This window comes from Callionymus lyra, chromosome 5 (genome assembly GCF_982586985.1).
Source record: "Callionymus lyra chromosome 5, fCalLyr1.hap1.1, whole genome shotgun sequence".
Lineage (NCBI taxonomy): Eukaryota > Metazoa > Chordata > Actinopteri > Syngnathiformes > Callionymidae > Callionymus > Callionymus lyra.
The window spans coordinates 10,828,795-10,841,077 of NC_141822.1; the positions used below are offsets into that span (position 1 = coordinate 10,828,795).

The 12,283-nt window shown below is 37.3% G+C and overlaps 2 protein-coding genes across 2 annotated transcripts; both read left to right on the forward strand.

The window, feature by feature from the left end:
• Positions 1-2,410: 2,410 nt before the first annotated feature.
• Positions 2,411-4,641, forward strand: LOC148079269 (cyclin-A1-like). Its single transcript, XM_087792442.1, has 8 exons — positions 2,411-2,499; positions 3,006-3,204; positions 3,274-3,389; positions 3,466-3,692; positions 3,765-3,966; positions 4,038-4,151; positions 4,230-4,363; positions 4,441-4,641. Exons 2-8 carry the CDS (start codon positions 3,006-3,008, stop codon positions 4,511-4,513), a joined length of 1,065 nt encoding a protein of 354 aa, XP_087648568.1. The 5' UTR covers positions 2,411-2,499; the 3' UTR covers positions 4,514-4,641.
• A 568-nt stretch (positions 4,642-5,209) lies between these two features.
• Positions 5,210-6,570, forward strand: tmem141 (transmembrane protein 141). Its single transcript, XM_087792443.1, has 5 exons — positions 5,210-5,349; positions 5,438-5,504; positions 6,161-6,244; positions 6,312-6,422; positions 6,491-6,570. The coding sequence occupies exons 1-5, from the start codon at positions 5,296-5,298 to the stop codon at positions 6,550-6,552; spliced, it is 378 nt and encodes a 125-aa protein (XP_087648569.1). The 5' UTR covers positions 5,210-5,295; the 3' UTR covers positions 6,553-6,570.
• The last annotated feature ends 5,713 nt before the right edge of the window (positions 6,571-12,283 follow it).

Consider the following 12,283-nt stretch of genomic DNA (forward strand, 5'->3'; position numbering starts at 1 on the left):
ATAATAAAAGTATGAATGTTAAAAACAGTCTTAAATAAATCCTTCTTTTTTTAAATTAAGTTCAGACTCACCCATCAATGTTTAGTAAAATATTTTTGTTTTCGAAACCACAAGTTTCCAAAAAATGACTTTATACTGTTATAATTTTAATACTTGGCTCTGTGACGTTTTGCGGAGCGTGATTGACAGAAGATCGCTCAAATAATATGAAGAAGAAGAAGAAGAATAAGAAGAACGATGAGGCGGGAAAAATGTGTATTTCTGTGTTTTATCGGATATTATCTTCTATTTGATAAGTATCCGATAAAACACAGAAATACCTTAAAATATATGTATATTTTCGTTGAACCTCCATTTCATATTTAAAATATATTCTTCTACCAACAGCGACAATGTTCACGTTTATAAAATAAATCATTTATTTTTCATGTTTTAATGGTCGTGTCTGTGAGTTCGAAACCCTCTATAGGTCTTTATTCCACACACTTTAATATCATTTAAACTCTTACTAAATGTAATAAACTCACACTTAAAGCAGTTCATATCGAGGTCAAGATGAACCATTATTTATTGAACATAATCTCAGGTCTATATATAAAATCGAAATAGCAAACGGAAAGCAGAGAAATTAATTTACACTTGTATTAATAAAAATACATTCGCCTAATAATTCAGGTAAAAATAAAATAAAAAAGACTTGAAAAAACTGATAAAAAGTATTTCATTAAATTATATCCGTTTATTTTTTACATATCTTTTGGATTAAACTGTAAACAATGCAGTTGTTTTTACCAAGGGACACATTAAAATATATACATTTGAAATATCTATTGGTTAACAAGTAAATACATTAAAATAACTTTATAAACTTTAATTAACAGATTCATGTCGTTCTGACAGCGAATCTTTGGTTTGTAAAACATCGCATTGGGTGATGGTTTTATAACTGTGTATCTGATAACTAGTTACATTTACAAATGTTCTCGTCAGAAGAATAATACATGTTATTTAATGATTTCACATTTGAACTGTAACTGAGAAGTGTTACTGCATTATTGATGTATTTATGTGACACAAAAGAGGTGAATGGTCCAGAGTTCAAATATTATATTACATAATAATGAATATATTGTTTGTGTTCTTTCTTTATTGATAAAAATCTTTTTTTTTCAAGCGTATCTCGCCCTGGGTAGCTGGGATACCTGATTTTAGCAACTCTTAAAACACGCCCAATCTGTTGATAAACTCACGTTGTTGTCTGTTCAATTTAAAATAATATAACGAATTATAATTATTTATGTTTCTTTATCGTTGGTATTAAAAAGGTTAATTGATTTAATCCCAAAGGATTATATTGTTTTAATCATGTATGAAACATGACGTTTCTTATATCTTTTTTAAAAACTGATAAGTTTAGACAACAAACCATCATGATGATCCATTTTTATTTTTCTCTAAAATAAAGGGGGTTTCGTACTTTGCTTTTATGCGAATGTAACTAGTATTGTTTTTAACCATATTTAAAAGTATCACTTATGCAACAATCAAAGTCAAGATTTAATCCGCGGTGAAAATGAATCTTAATTTCCACGAGTATCGGACATTTACGAGCCATTCACTGAATGGTCGTCGAAGTACAGCAGATGATTCTCATTATTATGAGGATTAAATCCTCCATTTACATTTGGCTTTCACTTGATTTGAAAGAGTTGGTTTAATTCTTTGTCATTCTTTTCAAACATAAATGTAAAATAGTCTGATACACTCGAGTTGTATTAAAATTGTATCTGATGTTTCGCTTTAATGTCGGTTGTAACGGTTGTACTGTAACGGTTGGTTCAAGTGCCACGAATGGCCAAAACTGTTAAGAATAATAAAAAATATATTTAGTAAAATTAAGTAGAATTAAATATATTGTATATTATAGGGTTATTTAAGAAGAAAGTTAAGGAAAACAACTAAGGAGTCGGGTTTTAGTAACTATGGGTCTAGTAACTGACTCGATCCTTTACTGTTTTTATCGGATTTTTTAATACATCACATGACAACGATATAAATAAATTTACAATTTAAGATGTTAAAAAAAATGCATCCCTTAATTCCCCCTTTATTTAACATTAACTACACAAAACTAAGTCAAATTTGTTTTTTATATAAAGTTTATTTAGATATTCGTGTCTAGGAATTCGTTTATATAATCAAGATTCGTCCAGAAGTGACGTCCAGTAAAATTAAGTTATTTTTTTAAGTTGTAAGTAAAAGTTCCTTTCTTCTTACCTTTAGAGTCACCGACCAATCACCGTCCTGCTCATTAGCATATCAGAGGATCATGCGTCCTGATTGGCCAGAGGGTTTTCGAACCTGTAGGATAAATGAATGACGTTGAATCTAAGGATGCAGTCTCCGTGGATCTTCACATCTCTCTACAAGTCACCGGACGATTTTACATACCTTTTTCTTTATTTCTCCGCCGAAGATTTATTCACTCGTGAACCGAAGGTAAAGAGCTTTAATTTAGTAATTATTCTGTATTTTAATCTACTTACATATTGTTACGAATACTTGCGCTGTTGTAACGGTTGTAATGTAACGGCGGGTTCAAGTATGAATGGCTGAAACTGTTAAATAAACAAATACATTTTGTAAATCGAAGTTTAATTAAATATTATCATCGTGGGAAGATAATGTTTATTTATTTTGAATTAAATATGGTACTTGTACTTAACAATTTGATCTGTTTGTTTTGCTGAAAATAACATTTAACGTCTCATTTTTTAATTTTAATTTACTACAATCGACACAGAATATGTTGATTATTATGTTGGTGTGATGTAGAACTTTTTTTTTTAGGTAGAACTTTATTTATTGATATATCTTCTGTTGTCCAAAAAATAAAATGGAATCTTGACCAGTCCAACATTCATACTATACATTTTTCATGTACTTGTTTTAATTATATTCACATGGAAATACAGGCTGTAGTTGACTTTAACTTTCTTCTGCAGATGTTTTCAAGCTCAAGTCTCCACTCCGTCCTGGACATGATGTCCCCCGGTGACCTCTTCTTCTCCGAGCAGCATCTGCAGGTGGTCTGTGAAGTCATTCTGGACCAGTCCGGAGATGAAGTGAACCCAGACATGTTCTACCTGGATACAGAATATTCTTCACATGAAGACGAATGTTGCAAGTTGGAGTCATGTCTTGGTAAGTTTGAGAAGATAAAAAAAATGAATCGCTTCTTGATGTTCACCTCATCACTGTTCACTCCTGCAGATTCCAGCCAGAACTCTTCTTCCACCGAGTCGGACCAGGACGAGGGGATGTCAGAGAATAACTTCTCTACCTCTGAATACGTGGAGGACATTTACTGGAACTTGAGGACGACCGAGGTGAGTCTGTTCTTCTGGATCTGAGGAGATGAATCTACTAGACCTCTTGTTTAACTTTTACCCTTCATCCCATCAGGAGCGGTTCAGACCGAAGATCGGCCACATGGACCACCTCCCTCAGATCTTCAAGGACCTCAGGCCCGTCACAGTGGACTGGCTGAACCGGATCAGCACCAACCTGAAGCTGGATACGGAGACTCTGCATCTCGCGGTCAACTACTTGGACCGGATCTTCTCCAAGACAAGATCCATGGACGTGCAGGATCTGACTCTGATCGGGATGACGGCTCTGTTCATCGCTGCGTAAGTACCAACAGAACTTTGTGACCTCTGACCTTCACACAGACACGTACTGACTGTGCTTCTTGATTTTAGGAAGCACCAGAGCAGGAAGCCCCCGAAGGCTCGGATGTTTGTTCCAGGAGATGGAAGCTACACGAAGAAAGACTTGATAGAGATGGAGTGGCGTCTCCTCAGAACCCTGGACATGACCTTGTCAGCGCCCACGTCCAACAACTTCCTCCACATGTACACGTCCATCTACCCTGTTAGTGAGGCCACACAGAACCTGGCAGTGGTGAGTCCATCAAACCGTCTTCTCCTCATGTCTGAGTGTCTTCTTCTGACTCCTGTTTCTTCTGATTCAAGTTCCTGGCAGACTTGAGTCTGATGGACGTGGACCTGCTGGTGCGACACGACTCGTCTAAGGTGGCGGCTGCAGCTTTCTTCATGGCCAACTACAGAGTCAACAGAGAGAACTGGGTAAGTGTGTCCAGGTGCATGATGGGATCCTAAAGATAGAAGTGACCCTGAGTTCACCTCCAATCTCCTCTTTTTCAGCCCGAAGATCTGGAGCACTTCTCTGGGTACTCCTTGGACGACATGGCCGAGTGTGTTGACTCCATGTACAAGATGGAGCTGGTTAACTCAGAGCTCCCCCTACAGGCGACCAAGACAAAATACATACAATCAATGTAAGTTGGATTAAAGTTTTGCTCCTTCAATACTTGGGATATATTTACTATATATACTAATGCTCTTCTCCCTGCAGGTCTTTGATTCGATGCGGTTCACCAGGGTCAACTTGCTGCTGTGTACCAAACTACTCATCTGTGTTTTGGTGAACACGACTGGACTGGATCTTTTTTTTTTAACCGTATAGAATTATTTGTATTTATTTTTAGTCTTTTTTTAAATTCAAAACATGAGATTTGAAGTTTGGTGTTGAGTTCCTCAATAAAACTGAATCAGAGTTCTGCTTCTTCGTCTCTTTATTTTGAATGACACAATCTTCTTATCACTTTGGGTGTTTGTATATAATACATTTATATAACATCTTTTTTCATGTAAGAATCAGTCGTTTATTATTTATTATTATATTTTATTATAATAATACCATTTATTTATATTTTAACACAGCTATATTCACATTGAAAGCCGGAAAAAAAAAGTTTTCTTATTTACCTTGCGAAAATTTAAACAGACATACATGACTGTCTTCATAAACGTACGTCAATGGTTTAAATTTTTACAATATAAGGATCCTTAAAATTTGAAATATCTAACCTTATTCTGTTTTTATATTGCTGTAGAACTGTCAACCCTTTAAAAACGTATTGATTGTATTGATTCAACACCTTAGAGGAAACCCTAATAGAATTAATAGAATAAAAAACAAAGCATGGAAAAAAATTTGAGTATTTTTTTTCTTCATAATTTTACCTCGATGACTGAGGCAAGCACCCGCAGTTACACCCTCGATCCGCTAGTTGGCGATAGATCTGCTTTTGGTCATTATGTTATGTTGTTATGCTGTCGTTGGTTCGCGGCGAGGACGTTTTGTAACCTTCTATGAGGAAGAAACTAATGTCAAATGTAATATAAATGTCACTATTTTGAAGACAAAATGGTGAATCTTGGTGTGACTCGGGTGGATGACGCTATTGCAGCGAAACATCCGGTGAGTTTAAACGATAGTTTGGGTCATTTTTCCTCTGAATAACAGAAGGATTTATGTTTAATATATTTAATTTATATTGTACTAACAGGGCTTGCAGAGATACGCCGCCTGTCAGTCTGGTGCTTTCATGAAGGGAACTGGAGCATTTATACTCGGTGAGTAATGTTTGCTTTTTCACCTTCATCCGGTTTTATTTACCACAATATAAGTCTTTCGTCCTTTTTTGTGCTTAACTCATTCGCTACTACAATTCTATATATGTTATCTGTTTTGTTTTCTGCCGTGGCTTTAGTTAATTGTTAAAAAAATGTGCCATTATTTAAAGACAAAAAAATTACACTTTTATTATCACCCACTTATTTTCTTATTTTTGTTTTATCTTGATCTTTAAAATATATACTTTATTGAATATTGTTTTGATTGTTTAAGCGCTTTGTGACCCTGGTCTGGAAAAGCGCTATACAAATAAAAATGACTTACTTACTTATTTAAAGGTCAACTCATTTGAAAACTCAACTCTCTTTACTCGCATGTTTCAAATGTTAAATTCTTCTTCTCAAAGATGCATTAATTCATGGTCATGTTTTAAAGTGTATGTATTTTTTAAATGAGTATTGTTTTGTTGTTAACTCACTTTGTGACCCTGGTCTGTGAAAGACACTTAACCAATAATACTAACTTACTTTCTTATTACTTTATAAAGTTCTCCCCCATCTGAAATCTGGGCGAACGAGAGGTTACAAGAGCGGGGTCCATTATGACTTAATAATAGCTTCATTGAAATAGCATTTCAAGAGCAAATCTTTTTCAGGTGCAGCAGGATTATTTACTCTTCAGAAGATCATACATAGAAAGTTCCCGTATACTTTTCAGTGGAATGTACTCGTGTCCGTAGGTAAGAAAGTGCGTCTCATGTTTCAGCCTGTAACACATTTATTAAAACAACATTTCTGTCTCTCTAGTGGGGGCCACGGTGGGCAGCTATGCCATCACGTCCTGGGAGACGCAGAAATGCTCAGACTTGTGGCTGCTGATAGAGACGGGGAAGGTTCCTGACAGGAGGCCCCCAAAGGGTGAGTCGGAGATACGTCTGCTGCACTGCATGATGGGAGAAAACTGATGGTCAGTCTGTCTGTTTCAGTGCAAGAAGCAGAGAAACCACCGGCAGACGGCAAGACTAAATATGGTGACGTGATAGAATAAATGATGTTATTTATTGCATTTGTTTCTTGTCCTTAATGTTTTCTCTGGTCTTATGTCTTAAGACCTGACGACAGAACACTTGTATACAACATTCTGAATACCTTTTAAAAACACTTTAACAACCGACTTTAATGTACACTTTACCTGGATAAGTAAATGGGTTTTCGAACATTTTAAGATAAAATGAAAAATGTCTTTATTATTTCAGCAGTGCTGAAACAAGCTTTTTCTTTTTCTTTTACTAACTCACTGACGCACGGTGTCTTTTTTTTTTTTAAATGAATTTTCTTGTGTTAAGCAATTTGTGACTACGATCAGTGTGAAAGGTCCTACATAAATAAAGATCATTATTATCTATACAAGTTTGCTACGTTTGGTTTAAAACGTATATGAAACAATAATATTATTTCTGCCGAATAACACCGCTGCAGTATCATCATCTGCCACCAGGTGTCACTGTGCTGCTTCAGTTAAGGACCCATCAAAACTTTCTGACGTTTTACTTTTGGAAAGTGGTTTAATTCAGTCTTCAAACAAGCCTCCGGAACTTTGTTCTGGATCCAGGATTCATGCCTCCTGTTAAGTTCTCTGATTCATAATACGTTCACTCTTTCTCACTTATCAGTAAAGAACGTGAATAAAAATCACAAACCATACGTCTTTATAGCTATATTTATATCAATATTATTTCTCTATATATTATTAACTGAAGTAAAATATGTTACGTAATTGAATAGTGTTTTATTCCCACAGTGTCATTGTCAAAAATAAATTCCACCCAAATGTTTAATAATGTTTAACAAAAATACCTATTAAACATTTTAATATCTACCAGTACCAAATTGATCTGGTACCTTAAGTAGTGAACAATTTACCTTCTAAATATATGTATTTATTTACAAGCTTTTTGTTTTAATAGTCTTTTTTTCCACTTTTGTTACCTTTAAAAAATGTATAAATTGAACCACCTCTTAAATTATTCTGCAATAAGGTATTCCATTCATTATACATAACATTTGATTTGGTTTATATCTTTATGAAATCGGTCTCGACATAGTCACACTTCAAATACCTGGGTGTTCACCTCAACAATAAACTGAACTGGTCCACACATATCAACGCTGTGTACAAGAAGGGCCGAAGTCGCCTCCACCTCCTGGGGAGACTGAGGTCCTTCGGAGTGTGCAGACCACTATTAAGGACCTTTTATGACTCCGTGGTAGCCTCTGATATCCACTACGCTGTGGTCTGCTGGGGAGCAGCAGCACGGACCGGGACAGGAAGAGACTGAACAGGCTGGTCACGAGGGCCGGCTCTGTCCTGGGCCGCTCGCTGGACTCGGTGGGAGAGAGGAGGACACTCTCCAGACTATCCTCCATCAGGGACAATGCTCTTCACCCACTGCACCTGACCGTGGAGGAGCAGCTCCTTCAGTGGCAGGCTCAGGCCCCCCCAGTGTAGGACGGAGCGTTATAGAAGGTCCTTCATCCCAACTGGTGTCAGGATATTTAACTCTTTACTTTAAATATCCTGATGCTAATCCGTAGGTTTTCTTCTCGTGTGTTTTATTTTATTTTTTGTTTTTATTTTATTTTATTTGTATTCTATTTTATTTTGTTAATAGTGTTACATGTCTAATATTGTAAATAATCTGTATATTTTTAAGATCATTTTATTTTTATTTTTCTTTATTATCTCTTTTATTATTTCTTTTTTCCTTGCACTTTATTTTTTTTCAACTGTGCGGTTGTAAAAGTGTGTTTCCCCTCTGGGGATGAATAAACATTTTCTATTTCTATTTCTATTTCTTATTTACAGCATCTGTAAAATGTGACACGCATCACAACAACAACATCATCCACGACCTCCTGCCTCACTTTTGGACGACGATTGATCGATCGGTTATTGGCTCGTGTTGGTAAACCTCATCTGGTCGTCTAACGGCTGAAAATCATTGATTGTGGACTAAAACTAAAGTGTTCTGAACAATGACGTCTCTCAGGAGATTAAACAACATGAAGCCGTTCACAGAACCAAAGTCCAGACTCAGCGGCTGAAAATCCTTGAATAGAATTTGGAATAGATTCATTATCTTTTATAAAATGGTTATGTTGCCATGGCAACTAGATTAAGTACACAAACAAAAACACGCATCTCTTAAATATTGGCTTGAACCGCAGTGTACAATGCTTTGTAAACTAATGAGTTCAGGTGCGTATTGGAAATAATCTGTTGATACGAAACGTATCACGATACAGGGCCATCAACACAATGTATTAGGAAATATTGCGATACTCTAGTTACAAGGATATATGTGTAGTATTGTTGAGTACTTGACTCTGGTGTTGCAGAATTTACAGACCACATCACTCTTGACAAAGTTGTAACTGCTTTTATTTGTTTTGAAACCCAAATATGTCAAAACATCAACTTTAAAAGCTGTTTTAGCCGACTGTATCCTCTCGTCCTCAGTCTTCTCCGGTTCCTTTGGCTGCGGAGGATGTAAGGACTGCTGCCATCTAGTGGACGTTTAATTGCAACACAAAAATGAACTAACGCTGTAAATATTTGCATGTCAATTGTGAATAATTGTATTTACACACATTTTATTGACGTTATTAACCATAAAAATAACTTTGATCAAAGATAAAATATGATTTGAAAGCCAAAAAAGGATCAATACAGTATTGTTTAGCTATTATTTAGCCATAACATTATGACCACCAGCTTTATGTTAAGCATGAGAAACGTCGAGCAGTTCATCAACTCCGCAGTGATCAGTGGATCTCAGAGTCAGTTCGGACCAATGTCATCTCTGGAAACGACAACAGTCTTGTGGATATTCTCGACAGTGTTGCTCGTCTCGTCCGTCTTTGACAGGTTTTTATTTTATTTCCAACATTGTTGGACTCTTGCTTTCATGTTCCGCCCGAGTCCTCCCCCGCCCTGGCACGCTGTCATCCTCCCACTTCCACGATTCACGGTCTCGGGCCTTGGAAGGAAACGACTTGTTCTTTCAGACAGAAGCGTCATGAATGGACTGAGCTCTCAGATCGTCTGTCGTCGGCACAATAGCTCCATGGAAGGAGAGAAGACTCGGGGAAGGAGTGAGGAGGAGATGAGCGGCTCTGCAGCAGAGAACTGGTCTTTGGAGAGCCTGTCACAGTGTGTAGATCCTGCTGTGAGTGTAAGTGTGTGTGAGTGTGTGTGTGTGTAAGTGTGTGTGTGTGTGTGTGTGTGTGAGTGTGTGTGAGTGCGTGACAGCAGATAAGAACTTGAGTGTTCACTTGTCAGATCCTGTGCTTCAAGAGATGCCGCTGAGATTCTTCTTCTCCTCTTTCTTTGAGTCCAGCTGTAGCTGCAGGACGACCTGGACTTTAGGAGGAACAGCTTTCTTTCAAGGAGATGAATGAGAAGATGAAGCAGGACAAGTGTCTTTCTTTCTCGTTCGTCCATCCGTCTCAATACTTCCTCCAGTTTGGTCCAAATGTCAGTCTTGTACATCTGTAAAGTCATGCATCCATCCTTCTGTCTGCCAATGTTTCTCATCCAGTCATCTGTAGGGGTTGATTCATTTATTGGTCTTTCTGTCTATAGATCTATCTTTCTTATCCATCCATCCGTATGTCTGTCTTTCTCATCCATCCTTCTGTATGTCTGTACGTCTGTCTTTCTTATCCATCCATCCATCCGTATGTTTGTCTTTCTCATCCATCCTTCCATCCGTATGTCTGTCTTTCTCATCCATCCATCCGTATGTCTGTCTTTCTCATCCATCCATCCATCCGTATGTTTGTCTTTCTCATCCATCCATCCATCCATCGGTATGTCTGTCTTTCTCATCCACCCATATGTCTTCCTTTCTCATCCATCCATCAATCCATCCATCCATCCGTATGTCTGTCTTTCTCATCCATCCATCCGTATGTCTGTCTTTCTCATCCATCCATCCATCCATCCGTATGTCTGTCTTTCTCATCCATCCATCCGTATGTCTGTCTTTCTCATCCATCCATCCATCCGTATGTTTGTCTTTCTCATCCATCCATCCATCCATCCATCCATCCATCCATCCATCCATCCATCCATCCATCCATCCATCCATCGGTATGTCTGTCTTTCTCATCCACCCATATGTCTTCCTTTCTCATCCATCCATCCATCCATCCGTATGTCTGTCTTTCTCATCCATCCATCCGTATGTCTGTCTTTCTCATCCATCCATCCGTATGTCTGTCTTTCTCATCCATCCATCCATCCATCCGTATGTCTGTCTTTCTCATCCATCCATCCGTATGTCTGTCTTTCTCATCCATCCATCCATCCATCCGTATGTCTGTCTTTCTCATCCATCCATCCGTATGTCTGTCTTTCTCATCCATCCATCCATCCATCCGTATGTCTGTCTTTCTCATCCATCCATCCGTATGTCTGTCTTTCTCATCCATCCATCCATCCATATGTCTGTCTTTCTCATCCATCCATCGGTATGTCTGTCTTTCTCATCCACCCATATGTCTTCCTTTCTCATCCATCCATCAATCCATCCATCCATCCGTATGTCTGTCTTTCTCATCCATCCATCCATATGTCTGTCTTTCTCATCCATCCATCTGTATGTCTGTCTTGCTCATCCATCCATCCGTATGTCTGTCTTTCTCATCCATCCATCCGTATGTCTGTCTTTCTCATCCATCCATCTGTATGTCTGTCTTTCTCATCCAACCATTCGTATGTCCATCCATCTTTTTATAGGTCTCATCCATTCAACCCTCTTGTCTTTATTTCTATCCATCCATCATTTTTTTCTCATTGATCCCTTTCTTTGTCTTATTCATACATTTTTCCCACGTCTTTCCTGCATTTGTGTGTCTGTCCATCCAGCTGTCTTATTGATTCATCATTACCATGTATATCAATTTATAATCAGTTTAGATACAATATTGTTTATAAATAACATTATTTGTTTGGTAGTTTCAGACTTCAAATCATACCCAATCTTTATGCTGTGTACATCATACATTTAAAATGTTATCATTTTGTACCAAAGTTCAACATTTTATACTGTAATCCACTAAATTATATCTATAACCTTCGACAAACTAAGTGAAGAGTTATTTAGATCACTTCATTATATCACATCATCAAAGCAACAAACACATGAACAGACATAAAGACAACCCTGGACCACCCTGAAGTATAATCAATAACCTGAAAAAGCACTATTGGATGTGTGATTATTACTCTCCAGGGCCTGGAGTTCAAATCAATGTCCTAATTTATTTGTAAACCAGAGCGGCTGGTGTGTCAGCGACTGTCCGGGTCAGAGAGAGTTCCTGTTATCGAGCCTGTCAGCGGTGTGTGTGTCGCAAAAACACAAAGAATGTTCAATGACAGTCATTCTTCAGCACATCGTTGTGCACGTCATTGCTGGAGTTTAAACAATGTTCAAGCCCGGGCAAGTTTGAAGTCAACGTCTTCAGAACAGGTTTTCTAACTGGAGGAGTTTCCTGTTTATTTTTGATTTAGGAGAAAACACAGTTATTAAAAACATTTCCTTTTATTTTATTTTTTTTACATCAATGCACCATATTCCGGTTAGAATTGGTCCGACTTATTATCAGAAATGAAAGACATCTCCATTTTTGTATTTGAACCTGGGTGTATTGGCAGCTTGATCAATAAAGGTTGGATTAAATATTTCACCCTCTTCACGAGAAACCATTCAAGT

Coding starts and splice junctions, on each gene's coding strand:
- LOC148079269 (XM_087792442.1), top strand. CDS start 3,006: ATGTTTTCAAGCTCAAGTCTCCACTCCGTCCTGGACATGATGTCCCCC. Junction 3,205..3,273: donor CAAGTTGGAGTCATGTCTTG/GTAAGTTTGAGA, acceptor TCACTCCTGCAG/ATTCCAGCCAGAACTCTTCT. Junction 3,390..3,465: donor GGAACTTGAGGACGACCGAG/GTGAGTCTGTTC, acceptor TCATCCCATCAG/GAGCGGTTCAGACCGAAGAT.
- tmem141 (XM_087792443.1), top strand. CDS start 5,296: ATGGTGAATCTTGGTGTGACTCGGGTGGATGACGCTATTGCAGCGAAA. Junction 5,350..5,437: donor CTATTGCAGCGAAACATCCG/GTGAGTTTAAAC, acceptor TTGTACTAACAG/GGCTTGCAGAGATACGCCGC. Junction 6,245..6,311: donor GAATGTACTCGTGTCCGTAG/GTAAGAAAGTGC, acceptor CTGTCTCTCTAG/TGGGGGCCACGGTGGGCAGC.